The following is an 18,882-nucleotide window of genomic DNA, read 5'->3' as shown; positions in this document are numbered from 1 at the left end:
GATTTCTATTATTGTTTTCCGGTTTTTTAATTACATATTTTTTAAAACAGAATGTATGTTACACTGAAAATCACCAAATTTTTCCCATCAAACATACCCTAGCTTTCTCATGAAATAATCATTTAATTCTTAAGTTTCAGGCCTTGAGTTATATTTGACAGCCTTTGCCTTTTTCCCAAGCCCTAATTCGTAATTGATTTTTTTCTCATCACTCTAAAGTTCCTATATTCTGACTCTGCACTCTGTATTCAGTTTGCTATAAAACTAGCAGGTCTGACTCTTCTTTTGGAAGATTGTGTCAGTCACTGTCCTCTAGAAAGACAGAACTAATAACACTCAATATAAACGTGTATGAAGAGATCTTAAGAATTGCTCACGAGATTATAGGAACTGGTAAGTCTGAAATTTGTAGGGCATGCCACAATGCTAGAAACTGAGACAGGGGTTCTTTTCCTTATAAATCTTTTTTATTCATATGGAGAGTTGAACGTGGTGCCTAATCTATAGTAAATGCTTCACATACAATATTAAATGGATAGTTTCCGAACTAGGTTAAATTACCTTTCTGTGTAAAGATATATATTCTGTTTTATGTTTTTTATTTTGTTTTTATTTGTTTTCTTTGGGTTTTTATTTAAATATCCTACCCACAGCATTTTCTAGACCTGGGCTTACCTGGTAACAGAGATAGAACTGTTCCAAAATGACTAAATTTTTAGACAGGACCTTTGAAATTTTATCAGGAAGTATGACAAAATGCTATCAGGCAAATTAGAATAAATGTTAAATCTCTAGGCAAATGAATAGAACCTAGAGTTGATAGGCATTTTCTGTATGCACCCTATAAAATGAATGAGAAACAAAGGATCTGGGGTTTTAGGAAGAAGTAAGGAATTGAGGAGATCTGGAATAATGGGCAGGAAAAATGATGAGCATCCTGAGTAGAAACTTTCTTAAAACTTGGAACACAAAGCAAAGGCTTAGTAATATTTCAGTGTAAGGAATGAGTTTTCTGCTGGAGTCGGAGTGTGTGTTCATACCAGGTAAACTTGATACTGAACCATAACTGTCGTTTTTTAAATACATTTAAATCTGCCTTTTAGAGGCAGATTTATTCCCAGTGCTTGGGGACAATATGAGGGTTAAACATGGAAGTTGTTTTGTGGGCTGAAAACCATTTACTGTAAACAGAGTAGGTACTCTAAATACAGATCTCAGGCATATGGGTAGTAAATCCTGGAACATTACCACCTGTCTACATTGTACTTTCTAATCTTTATTTTTCTTGTATTTGCTTTTAAATTTCTTGTCCATTCTTCCCCCTTTTCTTAAATCTTCAGAAACTATATGAGCTGAATAACCTTCATGCCCTCATGGCAGTGGTTTCTGGCTTACAGAGTGCCCCAATTTTCAGGTTGACGAAAACATGGGCGGTGAGTATTCTCCCTTAATTAATGAATGTTAGATTTCCTGTGGGAGGTAACGATATATTTTTCTTTTGTAGTTCTTAGAAAGGTTAATATTAAATAGATAAGAATTTTAAATTACTTTGTACTTTCTTCTTTGAAACCTGGATTTTCCTCTCCTTAAGTGATTGACCAGATTTATGAGGTAATTTGTGGATAGACTACAGTTTGATACTTTGGTTTCTTCTCTTTAGAGAATCATTTTTGTATCCTCTTTATGTATCTTTGACGTAGTGTTTCATATTTGCCAATGGGAAAGTATAAAGACAAAATGGCATTTAATCATGTAAAGATTATGATTTTGGTAAGTTTGAGGAAAAATCTAAATTTACTGTTTTCAATTGCCATTATTTTTTTAGTCACAATCTTTATGGTTTTTTCTTTAGGATTAATGGAAAATCTGATGGTAAACATGGACTAATATGATATTACTATATGTTCTGATGATGTTGTGTTAATCGTTTTTGGTTCTTTTACATTGACAAGGTTACAGTTTAAATTTTTGACATCTGCAAATTTGTTTATCTTCATCTTTGCATGATTTTGGATTCTGTACTCAGAATACATGTAATACATGTAATATTTTAGATTGAATTAAATGTGTTTATATTCAGTACTATTTAATGTTAAGACCAGTGATTTTGTTTAGAGTCTGCTCCATGTTTTTACAAAGGATTAATGTGTTTTAAAGGTCTCGTGCTTAAAGACCTGACTTTAAAAACTTTTTTGTTATTAAAATATCACTTTGGTTTTACTTAGCCAAGTGCTGCTTTTGCCTTTCCTAGTACTTGAAGAATCAGACGTTTTCTTATGAAAACCAGGTGGATTTCTGTATTAGAAAAACAGTGTGGAGGAACTTATCCTTTTTAGTTATATTATAAGAACACCTGGGTAAAAAGTTTTAATTATGGCCTTCATTCTCTTAAAATTTGAATTTCATGGACTAATGGAAATGCTTATCAATATACAATTATGAGTTCCATCCTTAAAGGTTTAGGATAAAGCATTATACTCTTGACTTCTACTATAGTTTAGAAATGAGATATATTTCCTTCAAGTTAATTTTTATTCCCCCCTGATATTTTTATCCCTCATGTATTTGCATGGAAGAGTTATTTTATTTGCTAACAACTACATTAATCTGAAATGAGGTTTTGGTGTTTGTATTAAATTTTAAAGTATTTTTTAAACATTTTGTTAAATATTTGTCGATGGACATTTATTTATTTATTTATATGTGGTGCTAAGACTCAAACTCAGTGCCTCATGCATGCCAGGCAAGTGTGCTACCGCCAAGCTATAACCCCAGCCCTGAATTTTAAAATATTTTATACTGTGTTAGGCACTAATTGCCCAAATAATACAGAGTCTCATTCTTCTACAGCTTACCTTCTACTTAAGAAAGATAAACTATGACTAAGTAAATGATATATCATAGTGATAAAGTGCTCTGAAGTAAACAGGATAGAAAGGAAAGCAGGACAACACTGTTTATATAATATAGAAAGAGAATTCTCATAGGTGACAGGTGGGTAGAGTTAGCTTTCCATAACTGAGATAATCAACTTGAAGGAGAAAAGGTTTATTTCAACTCAGAAGTTGAAAGCACATGGTAGAGCAGGATGCTCACATCATAGTGACCTGAAGCAAATAGAGACAGGAAGGGGCTGGGGTTCCAATATTCCCTTGAAGGATATACCCCTGGTGACCTAACTTTCTCTTTTTCTACTTATCCTCCTCCTACATGTTCCACCACCTCCCAGCACTTGGGCTGGGGACCAAACCTTTGACATGTGGGCCTTCTGGAGACATTCCGGGTCTAAACTATAGCAGATAAATGCTTTGGGGAATTAAGGAAGCCATTTATGTGGATATATGGAAGTTGAGAATTTCAAGTAGAGTATGATAACAAGTAAAAAGTCAAAGATATGTTCAAAGAATAGCAGGGCAATCATTGTTGACACAGTGGGCTAAGCTTAGGATTAGTGGCTAGGAGATGAGTTCAGAGAGATGACATTGAATCACATAGCAGAAATGCTATTTGCTCATATTCAGAGAGCTACAAAGCGTACAGGGTATGACTCTATTCAGCACATACTGTATTTGAATTGATAAACACCCTTGTGACGTGGGAAATTAGGGGAATAAAAAAGAAAGGTGGAGGGATCTTATGAAAATTGAATGGAGATCAGTAGAGTATAGGAAAGAAACCAGGGGAAGAAAGAAAAGGAGGGAAAGTGGAAATACTTGGTAACAATATTGGCTAAATTATATTGTTCTGTTGCATGCCTGTATAAATATGTGACAACAAATCCCACCATTATGTACAACTAAAAGGCACCAATAAAAAAGTATGGAAGGGGGAGTTAGTGGCTGACAGTCTGGGGGAAAGGAGCAATTGGAACTAGCTACTAAAAAAGTAAACAGACAAAAATCCATAAAGTCAGTTGGATATACAAGTCTGAAGTAGTGTTTGGGAGCAGTGAGATACTGTGGTCATCAGCATCAAGTATTCAGAGCTAGATGGAATCACCTAAAGAATGAGCACAGATGAAAACCCTGGGACACACTTTAAGATACAGATATTTGAATGGACAAAGGAAATTATAGGTAGGAGTTTTCCACGGTCATACTAAGCACTTGTTTTAAGAAAGATTGATCACCTTTGCCAAATGCTGACAATAAGTTGAATAAAGTGAGAGCTTTGGAATACCCGTTGAATCTAGCAATTAGAGAGGATTGGTGACTTTGCCATAATTGGTTTAACTCTGGTTGTGAGGTGAAGAATTGATTAGATTTGAGGGAATGGTGGCGAAAAAATGGGGCATTTTTTAGTGATTTTGCTGTAAAGGACTGAGAGAAATTATGCTGCAAAGAAATCGGGTAGTAGCTGGGGAGGAGTAAAAGACGGAAAGATGTGAGGTGAAGTGTTTTGTTTATGAAATGGGATTCATGACAGTATGTTTTAATGCTGGTGGAAATGACATAGTAGAATGGGGAAAACCACAAGACAAAGAACAGTTACTCCAACACAACATTATTCTTGAATAGATGAAAATAAATTAAGTCCAGTACTATAGTTAACAGGAATAGTTTGTCCACTTTAACTGGAAGAAAAGGGATGCATTTGGTTACAAATGCAGGTCATTTGATAGATTATATTGTGGGATTCTGTAGACATTCTTCTGATTGCATTGGTTCTTCAGAAATAGAAGAAGCAAGGTCTGAGAATTTTGAGGAAGAAGTGGTAATAGGTTGAACAAAGAGAAAGGGAAATGAAAGTCACATACAATAGAGTGAAATCATAGTAAGTAGGAGAACATAATAGATTTGATAGGCCTTTATGAAGAATATACATGAGATTTTTGATAAAGTGAAACCAGTCAACAAAGTTATGTATTCTTCAACTAGGTTCATGTGCTCAGCTTAAATCTGGAGTAGAGCTAAGAATTGAATCTAATCAGAGTTGAGATTTTTCAACTCTGTACCAGAGGGCTCCAGGGTAGTGCAAGAGATGAAAGAGGGAGTCTTCAAGACTTGTCTTGAAGGAAACCAAGCCAAGTAAAAGGAGGGAGGTGATAAACAGTAAAAAGTTAGTGTAGCCACTGGATTTCAAGTCCTAGTGGTATCAGATAATTACTCAATTCAAGATGACAGAAGGAATGGAAGATAAAAGTGATGGAAGGTAAGATCACTGGAGGATGAGAGAGGTCAAGAAACTAAGACACCAGGGTATTGGGAGTATCATCTCTGAATATTACAATCACTAAGATTGATGATAAGGATAATACTGTTTCATAGGATCTTTTTTCTCTAATAAAGTCTTCAGAACATAGGAAAATAACAGTAGGTAAATGAGTGACGTTAATGTGTTGACATCTTATGTAGTATTATCTAGCATGATAGCCACTAGTCACATGTTGCTATTAAATATTAATTATTAAAATAAAAATTCAGTTCCTCAGCTATACTGGCCAGGTTGCAAGTACTCCATAGTCACATGTTAACTAGTGGCATTGTATTGGAGAGCACTGATCTTCTAGTGCCTTGAACTTAATAGATGGCAGAGGATTTTAGGGAAGAAAGTGGAATAATAAACTGGAAGAGACTGTGAAGAGCAAGTAGTAGGATTATGTCTACCTACCTCCAAGCTCAATTTACAAGAAACTTGAGGAAAGGTTAAGACTTGCAGAGGACCAAGAGTTTCAGAGAGTACAGCTAGAAAGGTTTGGAGGAGTGACTAGATCAAGTTAGAGAATAAATAAAGCTTGTTTGGGTTAAAAAAGCCTATTTGGGTTAAAAAATTTTAATGACTGAAGAATTGAAGGTTTTTGTTTTGTTTTTTAACTGATCAAGGGAATGTACCAAAAAGTCTAAAACATCCTATAATAGGGAAAATATTGGAGCATTCTCCATAGCATCAAGGGAAAAGATGTACATTTTCTTTTTTTTTTTTTAAGATGTACATTTTCATTATTTTTTTTCAACATAGAGATCCTAGCTAGCATATAAAATAAAAGAAACTTTTTTTCCTGAAAGGAATATAGAATAGGGGTAATTTTATTTATCATATTATAATTTACTCATTTATAGAAAACTCAAACTACAGATAAAACATGATTCAAAACAATTAAATTTCTCCTAAACTAAACACAGAATTGCCTTGTGATTAAGCAGTTAGTTTCTGAGTATATACCCAAAATAATGGAAAGCAAAAACATAAATATTTTTGTATCTGTGATCATAGTAACATTTTAAGTAGAAACAACCCAAACATCTGTAAAGGGATGAATAAATGAATGAAATGTCATATATATGTATAATGGAATTCTGCAACATGTTACAACATGGATGATCCTTGCAGATTTATGCTGTGTGAAATGAGTAGATACAGAAAGACAAATATGATTGATTCTACTTATATATTCTACATGACCTAGCATGATCATATTTATAGAGGCAGAGAGCAGAGTAGTAGTTACTAGTGACTGGGAAAGATGCAAACAGGGAGTAATTGTTTACTTGGTATAGAGTTGTTATGATTTGAATGGTCCCCAAAGTTCAGGTGTTAAAGCCTTGGTCCCCAGATAATGGTGCTCTTGGGAGGTAGTGGAACTTTTAGGAGGTAGGACCTAATGGAAAGAAGTTAGGCCATTGGGCGGGTGCCCTCAAAAGGTAAATATTGGGACCGTGGCTCCTTTCTGTCTGTCTTTCTTCCTGGCTGCCATGAGGTAAGCAGCTTTGCCCCACACTCTACTCCCCATCATGACATTTTGTTTTGCAATGGGGCCAAGTGATCATGGATTGAAACAATGAGCCAAGATTAATTGTTTTCTCCATAGAATAGGTTTAGGGCTGGAGATATAGCTCAATTGGTAGAGTGCTTGCCTCCCATGCACAAAGCCCTGGGTTCAATCCCCAGCACCACATAAAGGGGGGGGGTAGGTTTATCTCAGGTATTTGTAAAGCAAAGGAAAGCTGACTAACATAGCTGAGAATTGGGGTCTTTGCTATGACTATATCTGCTTATGTGATTTAGAAAGGCCTTTTAGAATTGGTTTCTAAAGGGGAATTTGGAAATGTTCAGAGAAGCAGGCTAGAGAAAGCTTGGAACATTGTAAGCAAAACATAATGGGTGATTCTGATACAGGAGCTCAGAAGACCAGAATGGTAATAGGAAAATGAACAGTGAAGGTAAAGACTATACTCATGAGGTTTCAGATGGAAATGAGGACTCTATTGGGAATTGGACTAGTAGCTGTTTGTGTTACATTCTGGCATGGAACAGCCTGTCTATATTTTGTCCATGACCTGAGACTTTGTGGGAGGCTGAGTTTAAAGGTGGCAGGGTTAGAGTCCCTACAAACAAACTGGTTTATCTGGCAGAGGAAATTTCAAGGCAGCACAGCATTCAGGCAATAGCATGAATATGGAATGGGGAGCAAAAGGGAGAGTGAAAAGTTTTGAAAAGCTTGCAGTGTGACCAGAAAAGAAATGTGTTTAAGTTTGTATGGTTACCTAAGATATTGGTGCCATTAAAAAAAAAAAAAAAAAAAAAAAAGGCCAAGTACTTTGCACCTGGCCAATAGAAACGATACCTTGAGGTCATCTCAGGAATCATCAAGATCACACCCATCTACTGGGTCAAAGCATTTTTTTGGAGGACTCCTGAGGAGCCTTGCTCACACAGGGCTCTTGGGGAATTCTGGAAGAGAATTTGGAAAGGTTTGGAGAAGCAGCCTAGAGAAAGCTTGGTACATTGTAAGTAAAACATAATGAGTGATTCTAGTATAGGAGCTCAGAAGCCCAGAATGGTAATAGGAAAATGAACAGTGAAGGTGAAGACTATATTCATGAGGTCCCAATTCAATTGCCTTGTTCAGCCATCTAGGTACTTGGGGGATGCAGCAGTAGTATACCCAGGTATACCTGGAAGAGCTTGCAACAGTGGCAGATTTTGGTATCAACTGTGTAATGTTGGTTTTGCAGACATTCAGAATGGAAGTCATGGAGGCTTCTGCTGAGATTTCAAAGGAAAATCTGAGGCCAGGCAAAGGTGGCAGGGTTAGAGTCCCTATAACAGACCCTAACAGGACAGTGCATGCCATTGTGGGAGGATGAGGCTGCAGTAGAGACCATAGGAAGTCAGAGGTGCCAGAAGCATGGAATGCTACTAAGGACAGTGAGCAGAGTTTTCCCAAAAGAGTGGCCATCTGTGTTACAGCCAGGAAGGCTACAGCTCACACCATGCCACTGTATTACTTGGTGCCAGACATGGAGCTAGAGGGTTTAATATTTGCCCTGCTGGGATTCAGCCTTGTTTTGATCCAATTCTTTTTTTGCTGTTTTCTTACTGCTCCCTTTTCGAATGAATGTTTACCCTGAGCCATTATATCTAGAAGCATGTGACCTGTTTTTTGATTTCTACAGGGGCTCACATCTAAGAGTTTGCATTGAATTTCTAAGGAGACTTTGGATTTGGACTTTTGAGAAATACTGGAACTGTTGAAACTTTGGGGATTCTTGCAGATGGTCTAAATACATTTTGCATTATAAGATAGACATAAGCCTTTGGGAACAAGAGACAAAATGTTATATTTGTTTGTTTGTTTGTTTTTTAGCTGCAGATGGGCACAGTATCTTTATTTTCTTAATGCGGTGCTAAGAATTGAACCCACACATTCGAGACAAGCGCTCTACCACTAAGCCCCAGCCCCAGCCCTGGTTTGATTCTTAAATGCTCTGTGAAGCCTTGGTTGGTAGCATGTGGCCCTGTTGGGAAATGATGGAAACTTTAGTAGGTGGGACCTTGTGAAGAAGTTGTAAATGTGCCCTTGCAGGGGATATTGGGTCTCTGGTGTGTGTGTGTCTGTCTGTCTCTCTCTCTCTCTGGCTTCTGGTGAAAAAGTAAGTTAGCAGCTTACTTACAAAACTGGCCACATCTTCCCCCCACCATGATATTCCACCTCATTGCAAGCCCCAAAACCAGAGGAGCCAAGCAATGATGGACTGAAGCCAAAAATAAAACTTTCCATTCTTTAGGTTGATAATCTCACAGTGACAGAAATCTGACAAAGTGTTCAGTTTGAGAAAATGAACAAGTTCCGGTTGTAATAACAGTGCAAATGTAATCAACACCATTGAATTACACAGTTAAAAATGTTTAAAAGAGTCAATTTTATGTTATTCCTGTTGTCCCACAGGTTAAAAAAAAATAGGGTTTACTAAGGTGGCTGAATATATGAATAATATACAAAATGGGTTACATTTCAGACAATTCAAAAGCATCATTTAAGAGGACACATTTTATAATATCAACAGAAGAAACAAAAAAAAATTGTAAATGTGTAAGATCTATGTAACAGAAAATTATAAAACCATAGAAGATGAAGAAACATCCCATGTTTTGGAAAGGAAAATTTAAAGATTCAGTTCTCCCTGAATATATATAAATTATCTGCAACATGAATCAAAATCCCAGTCTGAGCAGGTAAAATGATCTTACAGATAGAAAATTCTATAGACTCTATCAGATAACTGTTAGACCTAATAAACTCGTTCAGTAGTATTCTAAGATACAAAATCAATATACAGAGATCCATTATGTTTCTGTATACTAATAACAAACTATCTGAAAAATTAAGAAAAAATAATCTCATTTATAGTCACATCCAAAAGAACAAAATACTTGAATAAATTCAGCCAAGGAGGTAAAAAGATTTGTACACTCAAAACTTTAAAATGTTAATGAAAGAAAAGAAGATACATAAAAATGGAAAGATACCCTGTGTTTGTGGTTGAAAGAATTTATCTTGTTAAAATGTCTATAACACCTAAAGGGATCTGTAGATTCAGTACAATCCCCATCAAAATTCCAGTGACACTTTTCATAGCAATAGAAAAAATAATTCTAAAATTCATATAGAGAGGAGGGGAAGATGGCGGCGAAGGGAGTGCATCACCCCAGTGCGCCGCATCACTGTGCGGGAGAAAGACGAGGTGAAACAGCTGAAGGCTATCTTGTTGGGAATTTCCAGTGAAATTGAGGTGCTCCAGAATCTAGTGGACGGATTTCCATCGCGCGAGGTTCGGCAGCGGGGGCTCGGTCGTGGGTGATTTCTCCACACGGAGGGTCGCAGTGCCTGATCGGCGGACCGCCCTGCAGCTAGAGTCTGCGGCGCGTGCTGGGAAGCGGCGAGGTGCCGGAGAGGGGGTGCAGCGATGCGGATTCTGGGGGCTCCTGCCAGTGGTGCAATGGCTGTGCTTAGTGCTGAGTTCCGGCTTTGAGACAGAGGAGAGAAGCGGTCCAGTTCGATTCTCGACACCGGTCGGACCACGGAGGAGGACAGCAGCCGCCATCTTGGAGAGCTGATGTAATCATCCCTGTTTTCTACTGATCTCAGCTCATTCAGCTACGGAACAGGTGATTTCAGGCTGGTATTTGCCTGCGTTTCGCAGTCAGATCGCTCAGGCTTGGGACTGGAGAACCTGTGGAGAATACTCCTTGGGGCTCGCTCCTGGCAAGGCGTGTGCCGGGCTTTGAGCGGCCAGATTCTGGTTCCCCGGGCTGCTTTGGCCCAGGGCTGGGGAACCTGCGGAGACTGTGTGTTGAGGCCAGCTCCAAGTGGAGCGTGCGCTGAGCTCCGGGCGGCTGGGCTCTGACTCCCAGAACAGTTTTGGCCCCGGGCTGGGGAGCCCGCAGGGACTGCGTCTTTGAGCCTGCTCCCAGCGGAGCGTGCACCGAGCTTGGAGAGCTTGGAGCGGCCGGGCTCTGGCTCCCGGGGCTGCTTTGGCCTGGGGCTGGGGAACCCGTGGGGGTCGCTCCGTGGAGCCTGCTCCTAGCGGAGCGTGGCCGGGATCGGAGAGGCCAGGTTCTGGCTCCTGAAGCTGCTTTGGCCCAGGGTTGGGGAACCTGCGGTGACTGCTTCTCGGTCCGGGTCCTGCTGGGTGCTGTGGGGGCCAGGGAGGCAGAGTGGAGCTGCCGCCTGCGCCCAGAGCAGGCTAAGTGACCCGCCGGCGTGGTATCACGACACCCCAAATGCAGCTGGGGCCGAAGAGAGTAGGCGCCCATGCCTAGAACAGGACCAGCGACCCGACGGCGCGGTAGCCAAGTCACCCCATTTGGAGTAGGGGCTGTGCAGAGCCGCTGTCTGATCCTGCAAGGTAGGCAGACCTGCGACCCACTGGCAGGACAGGCCCGGTATCCTGCCAGCGTGGTGGACAAGTAGCACCGAGGCAGTCACGTCACACTGGTTGGAGTGGGGGTGGAGCAGAGCCGCCGCCCGTGTCTGGAAAAGGCCCAGCGACCCGTTGGAGAGGCAGTCAGGTACCCCCACTGGGAGTGGGGGCTGAGCAGAACTGCCGCCCGAGCCCGCAAGGTAGGCACACCTGCGACCCACCAGCGGAACAGGCCTAAAGGCCTGCCAGCGTGGTATACACGTCACACCAATTGGAGTAGGGGCCGAGCAGAGCCGCCGCCCACATCCGGATCAGGACCAACGACCCGAGGGCGTGGTAGTTACTTCACCACAATTGGAGTGGGGGCAGAGCAGAGCTGCCACCCGCGCCCGCAGGGTGGGCAGACCTGCGACCGACCAGTGTGGTAGACAGATCACCCTAATTAGAGGAGGAGCACAGCCACTACCCGCCCTGTAAGGGAGATTTCCCAACTATACAAGAGCAATATAAATAAATAGGGGGAAAATTTCAAAAACACAACAGTTTCACCAAGCAGAAAGAAACGCGAGCAGTATGAAAAGACAAGGAAAGAAAGGACCACAAGCAATGCAGATCAACTCAACTTTAGAAGAGGTAATAGCTGCAACAGATGGAATGACAGAAAAAGAGTTCAGGATATACATGCTTCAGATGATCTGGAGTCTCAAGGAAGACACGAGACAGCAAAATCAGACAATGAAAGATCACATTGACAAGGAACTACAGAAACAAATCCAGGAAGTAAAAGATCAATTTCACAGGGAGATAGAGGTAATAAAAAACAAACAAATAGAAATCCTAGAAATGCAGGAAGTAATAAACCAACTTAAAAACTCAATTGAGAATACTACCAGCAGAGTAGATCACTTAGAAGATAGAACATCAGACAATGAAGACAAAGTATTTCAACTTGAAAAGAACATAGACAGCTCAGCAAGTCTGCTAAGAAACCATGAGCAGAACATCCAAGAAATATGGGATAACATTAAAAGACCAAACTTAAGAGTCATTGGGATACAGGAAGGCACAGAGCTCCAAACCAAAGGAATAAACAATCTATTCAATGAAATAATACGAGAAAACTTCCCAGACTTGAAGAATGAAACAGAATCCCAAATCCTAGAAGCCTACAGGACGCCGAATGTGCAAAATCATAAGAGATCCACACCTAGACACATTATAATGAAGATGTCCAACATACAGAATAAGGAGAGAATTTTAAAAGCTACAAGAGAAAGGAAGCAGATTACATTTAGGGGTAAACCAATCAGGATAACAGCTGATCTCTAAACACAGACTCTCAAAGCTAGAAGATCCTGGAATAACATATTTCAAACACTGAAAGAAAATGGGTTCCAACCAAGAATCGTGTATCCGGCGAATTTAAGATTCAGGATGGAAGATGAAATTAAAACCTTCCACGATAAAAGTTAAAAGAATTCGCAGCTAGAAAACCATCTCTTGAAAAAATCCTTGGCAAAACATTACAGGAAGAGGAAATGGAAAATAACATTGAAAACCAACAGTGGGAGGTAGGAAAGTAAAGGGGGGAAAGTAATCAAAGAGGAAAACTAATCAGGTTTAGTAACATTAATAAACAAATATGGCTGGAAGAACAAACCATATCTCAATAATAACCCTAAATGTTAATGGCTTAAACTCACCAATTAAGAGACACAGGCTAGTAGAATGGATCACAAAACAAGACCCAACAATATGCTGCCTACAGGAGACGCATTTGATAGGAAAAGATATACATAGACTGAAGGTGAAAGGTTGGGAAAAATCATACCACTCATATGGACTTCGGAAACAAGCAGGAGTGTCCATACTCATATCTAATAAAATAGATTTCAAGCCAAAGTTAATCAAAAGGGATAAAGAGGGACACTACATACTGCTCAAGGGAACCATACACCAACAAGACATAACAATCATAAATATATATGCCCCAAACAATGGTGCAGCTATGTTCATCAAGCAAACTCTTCTCAAGTTCAAGAGTCTAATAGACCACCATACAATAATCATGGGAGACTTCAACACACCTCTCTCACCACTGGACAGATCTTCCAAACAAAAGTTAAATAAGGAAATATAGAACTCAATAACACAATTAACAACCTAGACTTAATTGACATATATAGAATATACCACCCAACATCAAGTAGTTACACTTTTTTCTCAGCACCACATGGATCCTTCTTAAAAATAGATCATATATCATGTCACAGGGCAACTCTTAGACAATATAAAGGAGTAGAGATAATACCATGCATCTTATCTGATCATAATGGAATGAAACGATAAAAGAAGGAAGGAAAAATCATGCATCACTTGGAGAATGAATAATAGGTTACTGAATGATCAATGGGTTATAGAAGACATCAAGGAGGAAATTAAAAAATTCTTAGAGTTAAATGAAAACACAGACACAACATATCGGAATCTATGGGACACATTGAAAGCAGTTCTAAGAGGAAAATTCATTGCTTGGAGTTCATTCCTTAAAAAAAGAAAAAACCAACAAATAAATGATCTCATACTTCATCTCAAAATCCTAGAAAAAGAAGGGCAAAACAACAGCAAAAGAAGTAGAAGGCAAGAAATAATTAAAATCAGAGCTGAAATTAATGAAATCGAAACAAAAGAAACAATTGAAAAAATTGACAAAACTAAAAGTTGGTTCTTTGAAAAAATAAATAAAATCGACAGACCCTTAGCCATGCTAACAAAGAGGAGAACTCAAATTACTAGCATACGGGATGAAAAAGGCAACGTCACAACAGACACTTCAGAAATACAGAAGATAATCAGAAATTATTTTGAATCCTTATACTCCAATAAAATAGAAGATAGTGAAGGCACTGATTAATTTCTTAAGTCATATGATCTGCCCAGATTGAGTCAGGAGGATATAGACAACCTAAACAGACCAATATCATTTGAAGAAATAGAAGAAACCATCAAAAGACTACCAACTAAGAAAAGCCCAGGACCGGATGGGTATACAGCAGAGTTTTACAAAACCTTTAAAGAGGAGCTAACACCAATACTTTTCAAGTTATTTCAGGAAATAGAAAAAGAGGGAGAACTTCCAAATACATTCTACGAGGCCAACATCACCCTGATGCCTAAACCAGACAGAGACACTTCAAAGAAAGAAAACTACAGACCAATATCTCTAATGAACCTAGATGCAAAAATCCTCAATAAAATTCTGGCGAATCGGATTCAAAAACATATCAAAAAAATTATACACCATGATCAAGTAGGATTCATCCCTGGGATGCAAGGCTGGTTCAATATACAGAAATCAATAAATGTTATTCACCACATCAATAGACTTAAAAATAAGAACCATATGATCATCTCGATAGATGCAGAAAAAGCATTCGACAAAGTACAGCATCCCTTTATGTTCAAAACTTTAGAAAAATTAGGGATAACAGGATCATACCTCAACATTGTAAAAGCAATCTATGATAAGCCACAGGCCAGCATCATTCTGAATGGAGAAAAATTGAAGGCATTCCCTCTAAGATCTGGTACAAGACAGGGATGCCCTCTCTCACCACTTCTGTTCAACATAGTCCTCGAAACACTGGCCAGAGCAATTAGACGAAAGAAATTAAAGGCATAAAAATAGGAAAAGAAGAACTTAAATTATCACTATTTGCAGATGACATGATTCTATACCTTGCAGACCCAAAAGGGTCTACAAAGAAACTATTAGAGCTAATAAATGAATTCAGCAAAGTGGCAGGATATAAAATCAACACGCATAAATCAAATGCATTCCTGTATATCAGCGACAAATCCTCTGAAACGGAAATGAGGACAACTACTCCATTCACAATATCCCCCCAAAAAATAAAATACTTGGAAATCAACCTAACAAAAGAGGTGAAAGACTTATACAATGAAAACTACAGAACCCTAAAGAGAGATATAGAAGAAGACCTCAGAAGATGGAAGAATATACCCTGTTCATGGATAGGCAGAACTAACACCATCAAAATGGCGATATTACCAAAAGTTCTCTATAAGTTCAATGCAATGCCAATCAAAATCCCAACAGCATTTCTTGTAGAAATAAATAAAACAATCATGAAATTCATATGAAATAATAAAAGACCCAGAATAGCAAAAACAATGCTAAGCAGGAAGTGTGAATCAGGCGGTATAGCGATACCAGACTTCAAACTATACTACAGAGCAGTAGTAACAAAAACAGCATGGTACTGGTACCAAAACAGGCGGGTGGACCAATGGTACAGAATAGAGGACACAGTAACCAATCCACAAAACTACAACTATCTTATATTTGATAAAGGGGCTAAAAGCATGCAATGGAGGAAGGATAGCATCTTCAACAAATGGTGCTGGGAAAACTGGAAATCCATTTGCATCAAAATGAAACTGAATCCCTTTCTCTCGCCATGCACAAAAGTTAACTCAAAATGGATCAAGGAGCTTGATATTAAATCAGAGACACAGCGTCTGATAGAAGAAAAAGTTGGCTATGATCTACATACTGTGGGGTCAGGCTCCAAATTCCTCAATAAGACACCCATAGCGCAAGAGTTAACAACTAGAATCAACAAATGGGACTTACTCAAACTAAAAAGTTTTTTCTCAGCAAAAGAAACAATAAGAGAGGTAAATAGGGAGCCTACATCCTGGGAACAAAGCTTTACTCCACACACTTCAGATAGAGTTCTAATATCCAGAGTATACAAAGAACTCAAAAAATTAAGATAATAAGATAACAAACAACCCAATCAACAAATGGGCCAAGGACCTGAACAGACACTTCTCAGAGGAGGACATACAATCAATTAACAAGTACATGAAAAAATGCTCACCATCGCTAGCAGTCAGAGAAATGCAAATCAAAACCACCCTAAGATATCATCTCACTCCAGTAAGATTGGCAGCCATTATGAAGTCCAACACCAACAAGTGCTGGAGAGGATGCGGGGAAAAGGGTACACTTGTTCATTGTTGGTGGGACTGCAAATTGGTGCAGCCAATTTGGAAAGCAGTATGGAGATTTCTTGGAAAGCTGGGAATGGAACCACCATTTGACCCAGCTATTCCCCTTCTCGGTCTATTCCCTAAAGACCTAATAAGAGCATGCTACAGGGACACTGCTACATCGATGTTCATAGCAGCACAATTCACGATAGCAAGATTGTGGAACCAACCTAGATGCCCTTCAATAGATGAATGGATAAAAAAATGTGGCATTCATACACAATGGAGTATTACTCTGCATTAAAAAATGACAAAATCATAGAATTTGGAGGGAAATGGTTGGCATTAGAGCAGATTATGCTAAGCAAAGCTAGCCAATCCTTAAAAAATAAATGCCAAATGACTTCTTTGATATAAGGGGAGTAACCAAGGACAGGGTAGGGACGAAGAGCTTGAGAAGAAGATTAACATTAAACAGGGATGAGAGGTGGGAGGGAAAGGGAGTGAGAAGGGAAATCGCATGGAAATGGAAGGTGATCCTCAGGGTTATACAAAATTACATATAAGAGGAAAGGAGGGGTAAGAGAAGAATAATACAAGTGGAAGAAATGATTTACAGTAGAGGGGGTAGAGAGAGAAAAGGGGAGGGGAGGGGAGGGGAAGGGGGATAGTAGAGAATAGGATAGACAGCAGAATACATCAGACACTAGAATGGCAATATGTAAATCAATGGAAGTGTAACTGATGTGATACAGCAATCTGTATACGGGGTAAAAATGGGAGTTCATAACCCACTTGAATCAAACTGTGAAATATGATATATTAAGAACTATGTAATGTTTTGAACGACCAACAATAAAAAAATTAAAAAATAAAAATAAATTCATATAGAGCCATAAAAATCCCAGAATAGCCAAAGCATTCTTAAGCATAAACAAAGGTGGAGGCAAAATATACTACAAAGTTACAGTTATCAAAACAATGTTAGCTGGCCAGATTTAATCATTCTACAGTGTATGTATACTTCAAAACATAGTGCTATAAATGACAATATTTATTATTTCTGTCAATTAAAAAGCAGTGTGTTATAGTATAAAAACATCCAGATGAATGGAACAAAATAAAGGTTAAAATAAAATAGATAGTAATAGCTTGATAATCATTTTACAATATATGCAGTCAGCTGATCTTTGACAAAAGTGCCTCAATGTAGTATAGGGAAAGGATAGTCTTTTCAAGGAATGGTGTTAGAAAACTGGTTATCCACATGCAAAAGAAAGAAATTGGATCCTTATCTCACATCATGTACAAAAATAAAATGGATTAAAACCTTAAATGTTGTAGCGCTTGCCTAGCATGGGCGAGATACTGGGTTCGATCCTAAAGACCATATTTAAAAAAAAAAAAAGGTTCAATTCTTAACAAATGTGAGCCCTAAAACTATAAAACTACTTGGGGGGCATGCAGGGGGATGGAAGAAAAGCTTCCTAACATTGATGTTAAGACCCCATATAATCCTATATCCAAAAAATCATTATCTAGGCAACAAAGTACAATCAACCAAAACAGAAATAGACAAATGAAGTTGCATCATACTAAAAGGTTGCTACACAGCAAAGAAGACAATCCACAGTGCAGAGAGAGTCTACAGAATTGAGAGGATGTTTGCTGCACATACATCTACTAAGGGGTTAATAGTCCAAAAATCTAATGCAAGGAGAAGAAAACAACCTATTTAAAAATGGGCAAAAGGGGGCTGGGACTGTAGCTCAGTGGCAGAGCGCTTGCCTTGGGCGTGGGAGGCACTTGGTTCGATCTTCAGCACCACATAAAAAATACACAGATAAAAAAAAGGCATGCTGTCCATCTATAACTAAAAAAATAAATAGATAATAAAAATGGGCAAAAGGATCTGAATTGACATTTTTCAAAAGACATAAATGACCAGCAGGTATATGAGAAAGTACTCAACATTACTAATCATCAGGGTAAATGCACATCAAAACCACAGCGTGTCACTGCATGCACGTTAGAATGGTGATAATCAGAGACAAGAGATAATAAATGTGAGGGTGTGGAGAAAAAGGAACCCTTGTACACTGTTGGTGGGAATGCAAGTTGTGACAGTCATTAGGTAAAATAGCATGGAGGTGCCTCAGAATTGAAATAAATTTGCCATAACATCCAGCAGTTAAACTAGTAGGTATATATGCAAAGGAATTGAAATCAATATCTCAAAGAGATATCTACACTTTGCATGTTCATTGCAGCATTATTCACAAAAGCCAAGATATGAAAGCAACCAAGGGTCAACGAATTAATGGGTAAAATATGATATATGTACATAGTGGAATACCATTCAGCCTTAAAAAGAAGGAAATTCTGTCATTTGCAGTAGCTTAGATGATCTTGAAGAACATTATCCTAAGTGAAATAAGCCAGATTCGGAGAAATACTGTATCTCGTGTGCGTAATCTAAAGTTGAAGCAGAAAGTAGAAGGTGGGCAATAGGTACCAAGTGGCAGTTATGTAGAGTAAGTTTTGGAGATCTAATATACAACAAGGTGACTATAGCTAATAATTCTATATTGTATAGTTTAAATTTGCTAAAATCGTAAATATTCTTACTTATACATATGTAAAGGTAACTACATGAGGTGATGGGTATATTAATAGCTTGATAATCATTTTACAATATACGTATGTCAAAACACATTCT

The 18,882-nt window shown here is 38.5% G+C and overlaps 1 protein-coding gene across 3 annotated transcripts in view; it reads left to right on the top strand.

The window, feature by feature from the left end:
* The window catches only part of RALGPS2 (Ral GEF with PH domain and SH3 binding motif 2), a 189,158-nt gene that overhangs the window by 79,372 nt on the left and 90,904 nt on the right, over positions 1 to 18,882 (top strand). For all 3 annotated transcript variants that reach the window (XR_014022789.1, XM_081300263.1, XM_081300264.1), the window contains exon 7: positions 1,341 to 1,433. Coding sequence is in view for 2 of the 3 variants with exons in the window: in XM_081300263.1 (XP_081156389.1) it covers positions 1,341 to 1,433 (93 nt within the window). In the remaining variant the exon portion in view is untranslated. The remainder of the gene's footprint in view (positions 1 to 1,340; positions 1,434 to 18,882) is intronic.

This window comes from Spermophilus citellus (genome assembly GCF_964194105.1).
Source record: "Spermophilus citellus genome assembly, chromosome: 6".
Classification (NCBI taxonomy): domain Eukaryota; kingdom Metazoa; phylum Chordata; class Mammalia; order Rodentia; family Sciuridae; genus Spermophilus; species Spermophilus citellus.
Note: the sequence above shows the minus strand (reverse complement) of the source record. Positions and strands in the feature narration are given on the sequence as shown.